At 37.7% G+C, this 20,028-nt stretch overlaps 1 protein-coding gene and 1 long non-coding RNA gene across 2 annotated transcripts; one reads left to right on the top strand and one right to left on the bottom strand.

Annotated features, from left to right (window-relative positions):
* Positions 1–665: 665 nt before the first annotated feature.
* On the bottom strand, positions 666–12,836 carry LOC139977220 (uncharacterized). The gene is made up of 2 exons (XR_011796481.1): positions 12,770–12,836; positions 666–4,689 (listed from the first exon to the last, which is right to left on the bottom strand). It is a non-coding gene; the product is annotated as an uncharacterized lncRNA (long non-coding RNA).
* Positions 12,837–13,943: 1,107 nt separating this feature from the next.
* LOC139977193 (uncharacterized) lies at positions 13,944–19,611 on the top strand. Its single transcript, XM_071986437.1, has 4 exons — positions 13,944–14,369; positions 14,771–15,006; positions 15,618–15,802; positions 17,907–19,611. The coding sequence occupies exons 1-4, from the start codon at positions 14,006–14,008 to the stop codon at positions 18,679–18,681; spliced, it is 1,560 nt and encodes a 519-aa protein (XP_071842538.1). The 5' UTR covers positions 13,944–14,005; the 3' UTR covers positions 18,682–19,611.
* Positions 19,612–20,028: the final 417 nt, after the last annotated feature.

Raw genomic sequence — 20,028 nt, 5'->3', positions numbered from 1 at the left:
CAATGTAACTCAAGGTTTGAGTCCACTATATAATAGTAAAGCGTGAATGAACTTCATACATTGTATGTTGTCTGAAATATCGTGAACATTCTTACATATTTAGTATGTAGATCCACTGTAGTGAAATGTATTTTGCGTGTTTTCGTATTGTTGTCTGTTACATAACATTTGGTGTAACTTTGTTTGTCCATACCTCAAATTGTTTAGATTCAGCTGCATAATTATTCGCACATGTTTGAACGAGGTCCTTTCGTGATTGGCTTGTTGAACCCTTGTGATTTGTGTTACGTAATAAGTCCTTTTCAATGTCCTTTGATATATATATATATACATATATTGGGCGCACACGGGAAAAGGACTACTGGCGTTGGTTGCGTCTAGCCAGGATACTTAACTTACCAGAAATCTGAGATTACTTGCGAAATGGTTGGAGAGTATTGCCACGTACAGTAATGTAATGCAGTCGTAATAGTTCGTAATGGTTTCTTGATGTTCTCGATGTTAAAGGGCTAAAGAGGTATTTTGGTGTTCATATATTATAAGTTAAAAGCTTTCTTCGTGTGTGTTTGCTGGTTCATGTTTGTGCAATAGTGAAATTTGTGTAGTTTTATTTGTACCAAGAAACAAACTATAAAAATGTTGTATTTAGTACTGTAAGTTTTCTATTTTTGTATTTCGATAGTTTTACGGAGTCATGGAGTCTATATGTGCGACTGCGGAGTATAATAAATTGCGGTGACTTCTGTACGAAACCGTCTTCATTTTCGTTTTGCCACGACCGTTACATCCACCTTAATAAATAAAAGGACAACAAAAACTATAACTTGAATGACCTTATGTATGACGGTACGTTGTAGATCCACCGTCTCGAGTTGTGTTGTAAATTGCATGTCAAGGGTCATTTCAGTCAGCAGAGCTCAACAAGTGAAAGTCTTTTAATCAATAACTGGAATCGTGAGGTATCCATGTCTACCATACACTTTATGTAGCGCCAATTGTAAATACAATAAATCCCGAAGTGAAGGTGATATGTTGTCTTTAAATCCATCATCAACTCTACAAGATATTTTCGATGTTTATTCCTAATTGTATAAACCTCGTATGCATTACAACCGTAATGGCTTAGTACAAGAACGGTTGTCGTTTTTGCTTTTTGTTGGTTTGTTGGTGAGACATTTGATCTGAGAATGGATATGGCATTCTCACAAACTTTAGGATAGCTCCAAAGGTAAAAGCTGGATGAACGTCAATGCTTGAGATGTAATTTCACAAGAGCCTTATGTGGAAAATCCAACCTCCTGCAGATCGTGTTTGAATAAAATATGACTTATAGAAATACAAACTCGGTTTACTTTTTTGTTGCGTACTAAAGATTTATTGTATAATACAATATTTGCCCCCCTCTTAACGAACAATATGCAATAGACACATAACAATATACTTAGTCTCGTTTGGAGCAGGGAAGGGGTGGGTGGGGGATGGGAAGGGGGTGACTGTATCAACCAATTATAGAAGAAACCAAGGTGGAAAAGATAGGGGTGTGGTCAATGTTTAATCGGGATAATGTACTACAGATTTGAATTATTCATTTTAATACAAACAAATTGGGAATATGAATGGATCCATTCCGATTCCTCTTATTTGTATTTTGTTACCTATTGGAATTACAAGGGCCTACACGTATCCATGTAAACCCACTGAAGTTTTCAATAATTTTGCATATCATAAACGCAATAATCTTAAACAGTTTATTAACGTTTATGATCAGGGGGATAAAGGAATGAAAGGGATTTGTTCATGTTTATGAGAACTACATACTTTAGGGAGGAACCAGTGTATGACCGTAATGTGGTAACCACGAGGTCACTGGTTTGTAACTCATTCTAGCCCAAATTTGAAAATCATACTCTTTAATTTCTGTTTAAGATTTGATACGGTTACATCTTGTCACATCTATATATCTATTAAGTGGATGTCAATTTAAACTGTCAAATGTCGCATTCAGATTGTCATAAAATTTACGTAGAACAAACTGCACACGTCTACAATCTGGCAGTATACCATACACGGCCAATGAATGACACAGGAGGTATAAACTTCGACGTTTTAAACTAACATGACGCATCTTGAAAATATTGCCGCATTTTGTAATAATGTCACGTAGTTTATATGATACAGTTTCTAAGACCTTTTAGCTAAAAAGTGACACAGGAAATCTTTAAAACCCAATAATGTGGACTAAAATTTTGACGATCCTTACCACGAAGAACACTATTTTCGCAGGCGACCTACAAGGGATGTGATTAGACCCCCCCCCCCCAACCCCCTTAATTTGATATGGATTTCCACATTACCGACCCGAATATAACTATCGCACAGCGTAACTTTATACACTTATGGATTGAAGTTTTCCCCAATGAGATAACATTTAAAAATAAATAATTCCCTTTATACAAGTTTACACATTTTGAATTTGTAACATTAAAATAACTCTATTAATACTTCTTAAGGTATTTGGTTTTCTTAACAGCAGCTATGTACACAATATACAATAATCTATATACAAATAACAGTTCTAATAAATATACTTCTTTCATTATATGGAAATCTCTCTTGATGCTATCAATCGCGAATCTGTTTTCCTGCCATCAAAACGCGAGTCGATGTTGATGATAACAAACAACTCGATTATATGTTGATGATATCAAACTCGATTCTATGTTGATGCTTTCAAATCCTCATCTATGTTGATGTAATCAAACTCCAATATATATTGATGTTATTGTTCGTGAATTTCTTTTTCTATCTAATGCGAGTCCTTGTTCGTGCTATCTATACGCGGATCTCTGTTGATGCTATCAAACGTAAACCTCTGTTGATGCTATCAAACGTTAACCTCCATTGTATCTTACAAGAACATATGATGCTACTGAGCACTAATCGCTGTTAATATGAAGCCCGAGCATATCGTAACACATCGTAACACTAATCTGTACCGATCCTATTGCACCAGGTGAATCTCTATTGTTCGTACAGTAAACGCGAAGCTTTGTTGATCCTATCGTTATTCGTTGATCCAATATTACGCTATTCTTTGTTAATCATATAGAGACGCGAATTTCCATTGATCTTAATGTACACAAATTTATGTTGAACCTTTCGCAATATTTCGTTGAAAACCAAGTATCAACAATGTCCAGGTTCCACGGTTTCTGCTATATGATTTAATGCATTTCATCCCTATCTGGCAACGAGTAAGTTGCTTACATAGCGTGTCAGTAAATATTTACTGAAAAACAAATTTTAAGATACGAATTTTCAAACCTAATTTAAACACTTGGCTTGACCGCATTCAACGCTTCATATACACTAGGAGTAGTACAACACTATATATTTTTTTTATATTGAAATTGTTTACCAACTGTACAATAGTCCATGTACTAAATATTTGGTTAGTACCATCATTTGATAGGAGTCACGTAAGTTGATTTTTTCAAAACAAAAACGGAAAAAAGATCTGTAACAAAACGACTGCTTGCAAGCAGAAAACGTACTAGAAACACACGCATTTGTTCATGTTTTCTGACATGAAGTTCTTATTAGACTATTAAAAGAAATATTATATGCCAACCTAACGCATTACGAGTAGAACCCCTATTGCAAATATTACGCGTGACGATTATTGTAAATGTAAGTGGGCCTGACGTTTCGATCCTAGAAGGATCTGCTCCACCCCCCCCCCCCTCCCTCCCTGTCACCCGTCTTCTCGTAGCTCTCTTCCAATATTTCCTCTACATTTGTCTGTCTTTTTCCTTCTCTTTTTAAGAGATACTTTGTCCCTCTACAGTTTATCTCCTATGTATACCTCTCCTCTTCCCCCGGCCTGTTGGTTTCTTTCTTCTCTCCATCCCTAGTCTACTAATCCTCTTACATCTGTCGTTTTGTGTTCACCCTGCTCATTAACCTGCCTGTATTATGTGCATGTATTTGCCCATTCTGTTACCGTTACTTGTCATTCAGCCTCTGAAGAAGATCTTGCTAGGATCGAAACGTCAGGCCCACTTACTTGTACGCATTTTCTTACACAGGTTCTTTAGTTGATAAGCAGTTTGATAATAGTTTTGTATTATTTTACGTTACGAAATTATCAGGTCACACATCCGGATTCCACGAATGCTAAGTTCCGCAATGCCGCCCTTATTTCCTTTCGGAGGACACATTTAATCCTATAGTTTTGATTTTGTTTGGACATTTTGTTTGGACATCTTGCTCGGATATTTGAACTACTGTACAGAATCATCTTCGACTGATTTGTCAGATCACATGGACATTACGATGTTGCCATGAAAGATATTACAGCAAACGAGATTTAAGATTCACCGGACCATATACTCTAGTCTTGTCGTAGAATTTAGAACTGCACTTTTTGTGTTACCTTCCTTGTGATAAGAACATTCAATTGTATCACATGACCATTTTCATCCGCCTCCTAGGATTCTGGAAATCTGGATAAATTGGACATGCGCATACTCTCCGTGGATAGAGCGGCAGTGTTACTAGACGGGCGTGATTCCCGGCTTATCGTCCGCCTAGTCCGGCTGTTAAGTGTTGCTCTGGAATAGCCTCTTGTGCGTTGTTTGGCTTGTAGGAAAGGACAGAGGGCGGCCTGAAACTCTCGGCGGAACTTAGCTGTTGGAAACAAAATGGTATCAGTAGGGTAGCAGATAGGTATTCCCTGTTCGATATACGCTTCGAATTAATATGTTTTAGATCAAGACCGCATTCATCTGCATTTTCAGGTTACGGCCGCGAATACCAGATTTTGTACAGCGTAACAACTTAAACGAAGTGCTTCGAATTTCACTGGAATGCGCCCTAATTCCAATTAAAGACATTGTCTAAGATCTTCATACAATGGATTTTGCATAATCATTTTAGTGTAGACTTCAACTGTGTCATCATTTCACCAGATGGGACATTTTTGATCTACACTGTACTGTCATGTCCCGCTTCAGAGCTCTCGTACTAACAGTATGAGCAGTATGAATATCATGTTTCTACCAGATAAAGGCTATGAACTATTGTACAGTCAAAACGAGTGCTCTGATACGAAAGGACAGTTTAGAGAGGTATTATCATTAGGCAGCTGTCACAACTTGTTCCATTATTATTCGACAGTTATGTGAATTCAACTATTATGAATATCGAATTATTGCTGCATACCCCCCCCCCCCCCCACAGCGTATGACTAATGTATACGTTACACGAAAGACTAAATAGTTTAAGTAGGTTTACAATAAACATGTGACGACAAAGGCTAGGACGATACGTTTCTTACGGTGACGTACGTACCAGCCATGTTAGGTCATGAGACGTGACGTCATACCGCGGCGTCACTTCATTGTTGTGTAACTCCATATTATGTGTATTATGTTAACAAGTTATGTCATAAAAGCATGGCTGCCACATTCATTATGTAACTAAGTGAACCACCAACTTTCGGGAATTGTTAAATTGCGAAAGGTTACGTTACCATGTTCAATTCCAAAGATCCCGCCTTTTGAAACAATTGAATAACTGATACTGATCGTTCGTAGCTTTTAGGGTCGTACACATTGCAAGTTGGTTCGAAGGGTATATGGAATTAGGAATATGTTCTTCATAAATCAGATTCTTATATTGCTTTTAGATTGCTATTCACTACATTATGTGTGTTAGAAACCTATGCATATCAATTTGTTTTGTCGCATTTCACGTACAACAGTGTGCGCTTCCCCCGAACACACAAATCCCGTTCCATGGAAAATTGTACAGACATGAACTTTGGAGCGCTCGTGTGATGTCATACATTACTGATATTATTTAATACATGGATTTCCTTGTACATCCAAATGTACACTACTGATAAAAGAGAAGAAATAATTTAACAATTAAAGTTGTATATAGGGACCTGGAAGGATTTCCAGGTCATGTCTTTTGTACAGTGTGTCATGTAATAGTACGTCTGGCCAGCTCCTTTATTCTCCAGGTCCCTCGGAGTGCGCGTCGACGGCTTCTTTGAACTACCTGTTCACTTCTCAACCCTCTGGAAGGACTAGTGTTTTCTCACGCCAATTTCTATTTTTTATATCGTTTTTGCTCTCTGCATTTTACAGGGTTCCATTCATGTCACACTAGGTCAAGTTTACAATGACGCGTGAAGTAATATTACTATCTTAGGACACTTGTATAATGACGTATGGTAAGCAGCTGACGTTTTAGATAATAGCTCCTATCCCTGGTAGAAATTCCAGTAGAACCCAGTTAAAAAATCAACTAGGTTCTTCTAGGGCCTACTATGTTTAACTGGTTTTTAACTGTGTTTAACTGTGTTTAACTGTGTTTAACTGGGTCTTACTGGGTTCCAACTGGGCTATGCTGTACACGAGCTAGGTTCAACTGGGTTTACACAATGTTCAACTGGGTTTGTTCAGGCCCAACTGAATTTGAACTATGTTTGGACTGATCCAGTTTGGCTTCAACTAGGTTTCAGTGGTTTTTGCACTAGCCCAACTGGGTTTGAACTATGTTGACTGGTGCACTTGCCCTGTTGGGGTTGAACTAGGTTTCACACTGGCCCAACTGGGTTTGGACTATGTTGACTGCTTTTATTTTAGGCGTAATTATCGAGAATATTATAATGTAAGTTCGTAAGCAGTAACCGTATCGTAATATATTGAAAATGCTAAATTAGCCAACTTATGAGGGGTGTAAAATAAATCTTTGTCATATTTAACACAATTATGATTAAACGATTAAACTTTTGCATCGCAATGATTAAAAATATGAAATATTTACTATATAATCAATTTGAAAAAAATATGTTATACTTTGTTCGGCGATTTGAACAATTGGTAGGCAAAATGCCTTCCTAGTGCAAAATAGTATGATCCGACTAAATTTGAACTTTGACATTTGTCTTGTGTTAGCGCTAAATTTATAAATTCCGAATCCGCAAACCACTAACGCCAACAGAAGCTTCGCAGAATCGCATTTGTAACCGATTTTGTCAACAGTTTCAAATTATTACCGCGGCTAAGTTCCCTCCCTTGTGATCTTGCAGTATCTTTATATTATTGACACATACTTGTAACGTTATAATTGATTGTAAACGTGCTCTTTATCATTAATATTTGAATTGAACAGAAACTGTATATATAGTGGCCTAGGACTATAGTATAGGCTAGGCCTAACAAACCGGTTCCCTACTAGGTATACTTCATGGTACATTTACTAACGTTAGACATATCATAACGTTATAGTTGCCTAGCTTATAGGGGCCTAACCTAGTTATACTCAAGTTAACACCTATATTTAGCCGCATGATTTTAGGAAAGCCGGAATATACCTCTAAAAGCCATATTAGCAACTATATCGTATTGTTTAACCATCCTAAATTAAGTATGTTCAATATATATATAATATACTTGCATGGTGGTGTAATATAAGATCATTAATACAGCCACATTCATACCAACCAGACACTTCTGATGTGAGGTACCTATATCGAATGTTCTAATACCTTTGCCATCCCATCGTCCAAAACTTTTTCGTCTTAGATCAGACTTTTACAGCAATCCAAAATAGTTTTAAGTATATTGTTTATTAGCCTACAGAATTTCATATGTGTTTGTGAATATAAGATTTCCTAAGAACTAAAAATTTCGATTTTGAAACCCAGTACTTGAGGATATTAGTGTCACTGAACACCTACAAATCTTTGCTTCGTGCATATTTATAACTGTAATACACACAGTGCTCAAATATCCATACTTGAAGCTCCTATACTCTCCTAAAAGGCGGGTTAATTGTTTAACAAGTCTCATCTCTATGCATTATTATTTAATTAATGTATATTAATTGTCTTTTTAATAATATTCCTCCATTAAATAAGACAATAACATATATCACTAGTGGTTGTCCAGTTTAAATTCTTTTCTTCCGTTAATGTTTCTATTTTTTTGATTTACTACTCTTAAATGTTTTCGATATAACATCGTACACATTATATATGTCCTTATCACTACAGGCTACTCTCTATCATACAATTTCCTTTCTTTCTCCTTCTTGTTTGTTTATTTCTTTCTTTCTTTTCGTTTTCCCTTCTTTTTGTATGTTCATCATATCTGACATCAAGAGAGTTGCCATAGTGATTTTCATATATTCCTAGTCCTTTTCAGATATTCATGTGAGCAGTTACGACGAACGTTCAATTTGTCTAACAATCGAAGCTGAAACAGTCTATATATCATCCCGTGAAATACAATACAAAGAGTGAGGATTTTGATTAATTTTCTTGTCGTGGGTTGCCATTCGATTACTGGTGAATATTTTTCACCTGGCAATTCAAAGTGGAGATTAAAAGTCATGAAGGCAAATTTCAGAATTAGAACAGCAAGATTACTTCTCCTTGATTTTCCGCCATGGATGATTGTTTTATAAGTGTTCGCCTTAAATTTAAAATATTTCTCAATTAAGTTGTTTGTCACCACAGATAATGCGACGTGCTGTGCACTTTTGCCAGCATTTTGTGTTTTCACAGTAGAGTGGTTAATAGAGTAGCATATAGTCTATACGGTATTGTTAACAAAGGTGGAGTAATATAAAGGAATAGTGGTTGTTGGAGTCATTACCAGCAGAACACTTTTCATTGTTTATCAATTGTTACATAAAGTCACAACATTCACCTTTGTATGATGATGTGCAATCATGTTACAGAACCAATAATGTGATGTAGAAGCTGTGCTGATGAAATACACACCTTTGCGTGGTATGAGCTGATGAATGCAGAACATTGCATGGTATGTACCTCCGAGAAATATGTCATAAAATCGGCCTGGATCAAACATTCCTACTCTTCATAACAAAGAGTTAGAAGTCACTCTCCTAAGATGTCCAAGAAACATCTCTCAATCAAAGGAGAGTATGTGACTGTCTGTTGATATGTATACTAGAAAGTTTTGCTCTAAAAAACTTATGACTATTGTCATTCGTCGAGAGTTGACTTACTAGCTATTCTTCATCCTTTAATTAGAGTTTCAATTCCTAAACGTCAAAGTTTTGTCAGCCTATGAAAAAGCAGAAAATGACTCATTAAGTCTTTAGTTTTATCCCAAAAAAACCCCTCAACATGCCATTTCTAAATCACCATGTCTCGATGTCCACATTGAAGTTAAGTTAATATTTATTTATTTTATTTCATTTTGTGGTTATTGTTGTTCAAACAAAACTATAAGATTCTTTCCCAAATATTTCATGTCAAGTTTTCGACATTGACAATGCATGTACAGTATATAGGCCTACACATGAATTGAGTATATCTAATGTAATTTATTATACTTTGTGCGATCGTGATTTAATTAAAACCTACAATTAAATGTTTCGTTTTGTGTTTATTTGCCTGCTGTTAATGTCGTCAGGTAGCATACTGCATATTCTGTCGGTCGATCATCCGTTTTTTACGGTAACAAGTTACGAGTCACCTGATAAATTTGTCAGAATTTCGATAGAGCAGGGCCTTCCGACCGGAGACCTTTCAACTCATCTGATTATATTTCAACTCCCTGGTTTTACATCGTGAGTCTTCCGGATTAAGATTAAGATAATCTCACGGTCTGCGATTTTTATTACCTAATCCACTTCGTTTTGCTGGCAATTGTATAAAAAGCTTCTGCCATCGTGTTCTGCATCGCTAACGTTAGCGCGAGTACCATAGTATTATATAGCCTACATTCCATTGCGCTGGGTGACGTGTAAGACCCCAAAATATTTCTACAGCACAGTACTTTTCACCAGAGATTTCTTAAGTTAGATGTTGCTTTATTCCCCCTGATTTCCCGATTTGCTTTGGGTGGGGATTGTTTAAAATCTCCTTATTTTAGTTAAAAACGAGGTCGAAGGTATGTCCCACAAGTAAGCTCGTCCTAGTTGCCTTACGGTAGATGAATGTTTGGTCTAAGCATGGTACTCGCCATTTTCAATACCAGGACAGTTTCGATTTTGAGCCAGAAGAGAAAGTTTAGAATTATTGTATTTTTGCAGCCTTCCCAATCTACTCTCTGTCTCGGAATCGCTGCAATTCACCAGCGAATTGCTAAACTGTGATGTTGAGCTTCGTCGTTCTTCCTTAATGTTCACAAAATGTGTAGCTTCCCTTACACGCTTTAACCTTCCAAGCATAAAAAGCGATAACGACTGCAACTATCCTGAAAATTCAAGTCAGTACTGCAGGCGCTCTCATAGCCTGACACTTTGCCCAAGAGTGGTTAGCCTATTAGCGGATGTACAATCACTGACTTTATTGTGTTAGGCTACGGTACCAACATCAACCAATAACAATGGTCCAGACTGCAGCATCTTCCACACGTCTAATAAAACTCGCACTGGTTTATGTATTAGCTAAAAGCTACTACCTTTACCGGAATGTGAGACGCGAGACATACGAACAAGACAGCAGCCTAGTTTTCATATCGAGTGACTAATACGTCTCCTAGCATAGTCAAGAAACTTTAAGGATTCATGGCGCTTGCCAAATGCATCGTGGGGAAGGTACTAGTTCAGGAAACAACCCTTATAACTACCCCCTCTCTCTCTCTTACCACACGGGAGCACCAGGTAATGCAAGTGTAATTCTTTTTTAACTGTCGTTCTTCGTCTTCCGTTCTTTCGTTCTTTTTTTCTGCACCACGATTGCTACATTCATGTGTGATAAACCCATAGTTCTTAATTTTCGAAACCCTGAAAAAGTAATCCTTTCTACGTGAATTTATTTGACGTAATGAAAGTCAGTCCGTTTCATACAATCGTGGTTGGACACTGCCTTCCCACCCCCCTCCCATTTAACTCTGGGGATCTTTCGAAATCCCTGAATAGATGGCGCTGTGCAATAACTAATTATGAAACATCCGTGTCTTCGAGGGACCACATTTCTTTCGTCTTTTTTACAAATTATCGTGAATTTTCTTCTATCAAATAGTAACCTATCGAAAGTCCCGTATACTGGTCTCCATACATTAATATTCTAAAAGCATTTCATTGAATTTTCAAATCAAGGATTGTAATTAGTTTTAGCTTCTTCGGCTGACAACAGCTTTGTCTCTAAATTTGTGATTATTGAACGGAAGTTATAGGATCTGCCTTTTTTACTAATACTGCCAGTGAAATATAAAAGTTACTTCGTTATCTCATCTGAACACGAAATGAAACAATCGTGCCTAAGAAATTGATTGTTAGTTATGCTTGAATAGTCGTCATACACAAGTTAGACGTGGGTCTTTACATTCCCAGGTCCATTCAAACGTTTCTGAACATGAGGCGCTAAAAGAGGAACACACTACTAACATTACACCCGTAAAGGGTTTTAAACCAAATATTTATTTTCTATTTCTTTTAGCCTTACCTAGTTACGTGCATCATGTAATTGCATGATAATACTTCTATGCTGGAATTTTATAAGCCAAAAAGTGCGGAGTTTAAGGTACTCACGGAATAAATCATCCTTCTAGTACCCAGCCTGTCCAGGCACTCATGTAGATTTATCTGACCTTACTCATGTGTTTTAGCTCTTAATATGTGACAATCATATACACGTGTACTCGTAAGTATGGATTTGTATTCGGTCATCTATCCGGGACCTTGTACTCATACTCATATTTTTAGTAGGAACCTTGTACCCATATCAGTACTAGCAAACTGGTCATTGGTGATTACAAACACGGACTTGCGTATCTTTCTTACGTGTGTAATAATGCAGTTTAGTATTGTTTGTGATGATTACGATGGATTTTTCTGACTGATTGTCTGTATAGGCATAGGTTTATTTTCAAGCAAACTTCAATATAACATATCTTCAAATGTAACATGACTGCACATGGGTGTGTACAAATCGTTTTCTACAAGAAGCTTGAATATGTTATGCACTTCGGTTGGTTGGGTTCATTACAAACAGTGGCGTGCGTGCACAAGATGGGATGGGAAGCATTGTCTCCCGTCGTCAGTCATTTTTTTAAATGTTTTATTGCGTTCAGTCGAAGAAGAATGAGACAACTCTTCGCCCAGGGGGAGAAGAAGATCGAGCTTCAACCTCACACAGAACTCAAACCAAGTGTTTATTTAAACATAACTGCGTTATTACCTAATAAAAGACCTAATGTAAAGTTTCAATATGCCACAGAATGCACCACGTAACGTATATTTGTTACTTTATCGAGGGAACCACCCCGCCCCCTACAAGAGGTTCGGCTTAAAATATCCCAGGGTCTCACATCCCCCTTATTAATAATTGAAAGGAACCTGGACCCGTCTGGCCCTAAGATTATGCCCCTATACTAATCAGTACAGGATTCAACCCCCCCCCCCCCAAGGATTGAACATAACTTCGGCCCAATTCTTCTATGCGAAAAAGAGTAGCTTACAAACATCTGCTATATGAAAGTGTGGGTGTTATATACCAAAGAGTTAACACCTGTTACATTTATATATGTATGTATGTATTTTAGATCCTCCTGCAAGCAGGAACTCGCGAAGAAACTCGATTGGCTTATCAATGCCGCAAGCTGATCGAAGTCAGTCTCGTAGATTCATATTTAACGCCCATGATTATGAATTTTCAATTTTCAACAACTCTGTAACTGGACAACATACATTAATCTTGGAGTGACTCGAACACGGGACCTTATGATTGAAAGGCACCGGTGTTAACCACCAAGCTACAGAAGAAATCTTTACTTACGGTGTGATGGTGGGCTGGTTCCAAGTGTCCATCTCCTGACACACATCTCAATGTGCACACGTTCCTGCTCCACTGTACCAAAATAATAGTTATGGTTTATATTGTAACGTTGACCAGTTTCTCCTGAAGTCCAGCTGCTTGAACTAATAAAAATCTTTAACACATTAAGACAAAAATCGGAGAAGAGGTTGATGACTGGTTGATCTCTTATTTATTGATTTATTACGTTGATCTTTGATCCACTGGCATATGAATTCACCACAGATTACGGCATTGACAGACTTTGATAAGCAGTTAAAATAAATGGTACAGGAATTGTCTGTACACTTAAGCAGTAACACAGTTACGCACTTATCAAGTTACGCAATTAGGTAGTTACACAGTTACGCAACTACGCACTTACGCATTTACGCACTTACGCAGTTGCGCACTTACGCAGTTACGCACTAACGCAGTTACGCACTTACGCAGTTACACTAACTCGTGGAGGCATACAATACATCTTATTGGGACGTACTTATGGCAAGCCGTTTTACTTTTTATTCGATATTTGATGATATCATCAAATATTTGGTGATATCAGCAAATAATTGTTGATATCATCAAATCATTTGATGATATCATCAAATAATTGCTGATATCAACAATTATTTGCTGATATCACCAAATAATTGTTGATATCAGCAATTCATTTGCTGATATCACCAATTCATTTGCTGATATCACCAATTCATTTGTTGATATCACCAAATAATTGCTGATATCAACAAATAATTGCTGATATCAACAAATATTTGCAGATATCAGCAATTATTTGGTGATATCCCCAAATGACTTGGTGATATCAGCAAATCATTTGATGATATCAGCAAATCATTTGATGATATCAACAATTATTTGCTGATATCAACAAATAATTGTTGATATCACCAATTCATTTGCTGATATCAACAATTTCAACATATCACTAATTCATTTGCTGATATCAACAATTCCAACATATCACTAATTCATTTGCTGATATCAACAAATCAATTGGTGATATCAGTAATTGATTTAATGATATCAGCAAATGAACCGTACATATCACTAATGCAGGCTTTTGTTGATATCACCAATTCATTTGATGATATCAACAAATCATTTGCTGATATCAGTAATTCAACCGTGACGATGATATCAGTAAATCAACCGTGACAGCCCGCCTTACAAGCATGCGCACACGATGTGCAGTACATGCAAATGACAGTGGCGAGACAACAGGGTACCGATAGCGGTACTTTCACCATGGCGATGGCTGTAAATGACGAAGCACAGATCGTTCTTGACAGAATTTCTCGGATTTTGGGCGAAGTAGAGCGGCTCTTAACTGACAATGACAATGCTTCTGAAGCGAAAGAACGTCTTCTCCAAGCAAAGAGAAATTTAGAACGGATTAACGCGAGCATCGATGAGCACAGGTTCAATTCTATAGCAGCTGTGCTAGATCAGCTCCTTTCTATCGCAGACGCACAGGCACAGCCAGACGGAACGTTGCAGCCACCATCGGGGAGCCAGTCTAATGGGCACATTTACCAGCCTGTTCCTGTCGCCGACCATGGTATACTTTTAACATTTTGGTCTTTCATATTGAACTACTTAACCACCCCGGTATTATTTGTCATAGCCTCTCATCTATAGGTTTATAGGCCTGGCCCTTCGGTGCTTGCCCAACGTTTGTCCTCCCTGTAACAAGTGCATGAGTAGTTACCGTACCACTCCCAGTGGCAGTAGTAGTACTGTGTAACTTAGTCCCCTTTCCCCTCCCGTTGTATAATGTACGGTATGTCATTACACTCGCACACAAGTTTGGCACTCTAGATTATCTTTCATAAGTCAAAATGCAACGTTGCATGTGACTGCGGAAGTTAAACATCCTATTTCTGGCTACGTCACTGTTTGATTGTGAATCTGTTTTTGTTTTCTTAGTGACAGTGTATGTTTACTTTTGCTGTTCAACAGGTCGAAGAGGAAGGCCGAGATTGGAAATACCATTTGAGCAGTTGCGTTACCTGTATGAAAAGGGTTATTCTGCAAAGAGAATGGCGCAACAGTTTAAGTGTTCAGTTGCTGCTGTGTACAAGCTCCTTTACCAACATGGGATGAAAATGAGACAACGTTACACAAACATGAGTGAAGAAGACCTAACAGCCATTATTACTAACTTGAGTAAGCAGCACCCAAATAGTGGCACAGAGGTTTGTTCATGTTACAATAATACATTCTTTCCATTCTGAAGAATTGAAGTTGCAAAAGATTCTCAAATAAGTAGGTCAATCATAACAGTTGGTGGGTAACTGTTTGTATATAAGATGGTGGTTTTGTAGGGTAAATGGCTGATATTTCACTGTCAAATTTAGCAGTGCAAATGCTAGTTGGTATCTTCGAAAACACGTGTGTTTTCGTGTTAATAGTGGTACACGGCATATGTTTGCCTGTGTGGGAAAAATATCAACAATATCTACGTACATACTGATCCCAAAGGTTACACAAACTTTCTAGCATGGTCGCTACTAACAATGGTGTACTGTATGGTCTATCAGCACAGACTGATCTTGGCTGGTAGCAGTTTCTATCAAAACTAGGCTGAGATTGGCCAAAGAAACTTCATTACCAGAAAAAAAATAAGAATAGCTTCATCTCATATTCTGTGATAAGAATTTATGGGGCCATTTTCTTCACTTTTCCTATATTTTTTCGGCCCAGTCAATGCAATTATGGGACCTTTTTCTGTCTTTTCCAGGGTGGAATTGCATGCTGCCCCCCGTGGTTTTCTGATGCTGTATATTGTATGCTTTTTTATTTTCAGATGATAAATGGATACCTTAGGAGCCAAGGAATTCTGGTCCCACGGCAAAAAAATCGCTCCATGTTGCGTACAGCTGATCCGGTGGGAACTGCCAGTAGATGGGGAAGGACCGTGGCCAGAGGAACTTACTTTGTTCCAACACCCAACAGTCTTTGGCATATAGATGGCCATATGAAACTCATTAGGTTTGTCTCAATTTTGCTCTATGGACGTGCAGGGAATAATTTATCCAGTATCACATCTCATTTGGCTATACAAACTGGTCAAAATGCTACACAAATGGAACATCTGTAGCATTTTTTTCGCATGCATAACCCCAGGGTTTTTAATGTATTTATGCTTAAGAACTGAAAAAACCTCAGAAATGCTAGGCAAAATTTGAACACTAAATTATTCCCTGTGATGGTTTTAAGTAATCAACAGACTAACACACTGTTTGGTATATAAAAAGCTAGACTTCATACTACACACTGTCAAAATGTCCTCGGGTGACTGCCTCGATGTATTCAATTGGCTTGTTCGCTGTAAAGCCTTGGGATGCACCGGATATCCAGTGCGGCCTGGCTGTCTGGCCACATAGTGAAAAACAAGAAGACAATTCCAAGGTTGGCATATCCACAGTAATCCCAATATATCAATTTTTTCACAATCTATTAATTTCTTTAAAGTTGCTGTCAGTTAGTCCTCGAACCTCCCAGCCAACATTCCCAGCTGGGGCCAAGCCGTGTTTGTCCCAACCGGGGCCCACGTGGGTCCTAGGTGGGCCCCAACTGAGCTAGCACGACCTAGGCCCAGCCGGGCTCCATCTGGGCTATGGTTGGGTTATAGGTGGGCTCCAGCTGCTTTTTGGGTAAACCATATGGGCATGAAAGCAAGTAATATGCATATAGTTAGGTGCCTTTTCTTTCTTTCATTTGGGCGGTTTCTGTTCAGATCCTCCATTAAGGCAGTAGGTGATGACTGATGCTTAAACACACCAATAGATACTGTTTGGACTCAAAGCTATGAGAAAACTTCAATTTGAAATGCTGCACGGATTTAGTCTACACACTGTAGAATACCATATATGACACACATTTATATCTCAAAATTCAAACTTGTCCGTGGGGTAATTAACCGCTACAGGCCTAGCTACAGTATATATGGCCTTGCTTGATAAATAAGTACATCCCAAAACGGTAGGCAGGAAAACATGTGTGAAGTTTTTGTAAGGGTTAAGCCAGATACAAACATGTTAATTTTTTTCTTTTATTTTTTTCAAGGTTGACAAAATTGGGTTTATGAACTGAAGAGTGTTTGTCCAAAGAAGTGCCCAGTAGGGCCCTAGCTGGGTTCCAAATAGTGGGAAACTCCAGCAATAGCCCAGCTGCAGCCCAGCAAAAATTGAACTAAATTTTAGATTGACATTAAGCTGTAATCACATAGCCTATCCTTTAACTTAAAACTCCCAATAACACACAAAATGCCAACAACATGAATTTTCTAAGAAATAAGCATCAATCAAATAAGAGTGTCTGCCCAGTTGGGCCGCGCTTGGGAGCCAGCTGGGCTCCAGAGTAACGGAAAGCCCGACATTAGCCAAAACATGGGTTACTTTACTCTTGATATATTTTTTTCAAGAAATTTACCTCACTGGGAAATTTAGTCATCTTGTGTTCATTTAGAATGTCTGAGAACAATTTGGATAGTAAAGACCTCCAGGAAAGTACTTTTTAAAAACGTCTAGAAATTATAGCATGCTATAATTTGGGGCCAATACAGACTACCTCTAAGCCCAGCTGGGCATGTTGGCTGGGCTATGAATACCGTGAGTCACATTCATCTTACTGAGAACAACAATTCAGAACATTTTGAGGTCACCAGAGGTCAACTCTGAAAACCTAAACACAATATTTGAAGGGAGTAATAATGGATACTTCTCATAGTTGGTGTGAGGTTGCTCACATTGACTACATGACCCCTATTGTTTATTGTGGGTGATTTTCCACAGAAGAATGATGTGTTTTGTACATGCCATAGTGTACTGGTAGATCCAAAAGCTATTCAGGACATTTATATTTTAAGAACTATTTCTGGTGAACGAGCAGATGTCTAGTGTAATGAAGTCATCAAACCTCAATCAATTTTTGCATTCTTGTTCCTTCTGTTTTATTGTACTGTTTTGTGATGCTTTGCCTGTAACACCATTATTACAGAACCAAATGTCTAATAAACCTGAAACTCATGGCATGATCGAAACATAAGTTTTAGTACTGTAAATGATATGAAGATTTGTTTTGTTTCACACAGATGGGGATTTGTGACACATGGTGGCATCGACGGTTATTCACGCATGGTTGTGTACTTAAATTGTTCTACAACTAACCAGGCTGATGTTGTTCAGAGATCGTTTGTGCAAGCTGCAAAAAGGTATGGTCTTCCCTCCCGTGTCAGGTCAGACTATGGCAGTGAAAACATTGATGTTGCCCTTCTCATGAATTTGTTAAGAGGAAGTGGACGGGGAAGCCACATCACTGGACAATCAGTACATAATGAAAGAATCGAGCGTCTGTGGCGAGATGTTCACAAGGATGTCACTTCAACTTTGTATAAAGAATTTTATAAATTAGAAGACAATGACCTCTTACACATTGACAGCCCCACAGAAATGTTTGCACTTAAATTTGTCTATCTGGATGAAATCAATCAGCTCATGGAACAGTTCAGAAATGGGTGGAACAGCCATAAAATTAGAACAGAGCAAAGTAGAACACCTCATCAAATTTGGCTAGATGGTTTTCTACAGAACACAAACTCAACAGCAACAGTAGTAAGGGAGATGTTTCAAGAGGAAGATGACAACCTAGAAGCAAAATTGTGTTCTCTCTTGGAGGCTAATGATGAAGAAGGCAGTGAGCAAACAGTGGGAAGAACTGTATCCATGGATGGTGTTGACAGTCACTCAATAGAAGGTCTTGACAACGATCAGATGCAGCAACTGAGAAATGCAGTGGACAACACCAATGGAGGTAGCAAATTGAAATACAGAAGATGTGTCACCATCCTAAATGAAATGTTGCGATGAGCTGAAAATGTGTTTTGTATTTTTAAATCCTTGCCGAAGGAATCTATGAGATGGTGATGGCGTTGTAGAGCCGACTATAAGACACTGATGGCAAAATTTGCAACTTGAGGAAAATTCCTTAACGTCTATGAATTTTGCATGATTAGCTAACTAATGTTTTATCTTCATCAGTTTTAAAACCTTAAATATTTTTCACAGGTATTTAGGTTAACTGCATTCAACATCATCTTCAGAGAAAGCTAGGCATGTAACACAAAGTCACTGAATATCCCTGACTTATGTTACACATATAAAAACAATGTTAACTTAATGGAAATATCTAGTTTTCCTGAGCTGTTCAAGGTCTTCTGGAAAATTAATCCTTTTTCTAAAATCATTGTTTTCATCAAAGGCTATTTCTCATATTTTTCCAAATGTAAAGCTTATTTTGCCTAACAGATGTTGGTACTGCTGTAATTCACTTTACTTTGTGTGTGCGTGTGTGACGCCTTGGCTTATAAACACTCCATCTCAAGAAGGGAAAGTTGCTTGAACTTCAAACTTGCATTGTAGATAGCCCTTGGTGAGTAGATGATCCCTATTGTTTTTCATGCAGGTCAAAGGTCATTCAAGGTCAAGAGTGAAAACTCTCAAACCTTGTAAACACCAGATCTCAAGAAGTGAAAATTTGTATATATGTAGTCCTTGGTAAGTAGCTGATCGCTATTGTTTTTCATAGAGGTTAAGTTTCCTTGAATCAATTAGATATAAATATAAATAAATATCATCACTTAGGAAGTGAAATATGGTTTGAACTTCAACCTTATACTGTATGTAGAAGCATGCATTAATGAATATTCCAATACCTGTGCACTTCTGGTCAGCAATAATATGGGATGTTGCAAAATCATTTGACTTTTTTTAATTTTTTTAAGGGTCGTGGAAATCTACGGCAGTATGAACTATGAACTACATTCATGTTGAACAAATAAAATGAGGACTAGTGCAAATACATACAACTCATTTAGTTGGCACTTACCATATTCATAACTACTATTTGAGTATTTTAAGGAGAGGCAGGCTAAAAGATGGGAATAATCTATTATGCACATGCCAGAAACATAAGGCGTAGTCAATGCCTTTGATGATGGAAATGTAATGGTGTTAAATTCAGGGATGATCTTGTTGAAACTCTTTAAAATGGCATAAGCAGTCGCCCTTACTCAAGTGTGAAACATCAGCTGATCCTGTCAAATTTCTTGTTTTACCCTTCCTAAACATCCTTTGTGATGTTTTACAACACCAATGGAAAGGTGAACTGAATGTAACTTGTTCAGCCCACAGCCAGTTTAAGTAGTGTTTCTCAAA

Source organism: Apostichopus japonicus, chromosome 12 (genome assembly GCF_037975245.1).
Source record: "Apostichopus japonicus isolate 1M-3 chromosome 12, ASM3797524v1, whole genome shotgun sequence".
NCBI lineage: Eukaryota > Metazoa > Echinodermata > Holothuroidea > Aspidochirotida > Stichopodidae > Apostichopus > Apostichopus japonicus.
This window is presented reverse-complemented; position numbering and strand designations above follow the sequence as displayed.

Bases quoted from the DNA above. Each gene is read 5' to 3' on its own strand.
- LOC139977193 (XM_071986437.1), top strand. From the start codon at position 14,006: ATGCAAATGACAGTGGCGAGACAACAGGGTACCGATAGCGGTACTTTC. The intron at 14,370-14,770 runs GTATACTTTTAA...GCTGTTCAACAG, and splicing joins TGTTCCTGTCGCCGACCATG to GTCGAAGAGGAAGGCCGAGA. The intron at 15,007-15,617 runs GTTTGTTCATGT...TTTTATTTTCAG, and splicing joins ACCCAAATAGTGGCACAGAG to ATGATAAATGGATACCTTAG.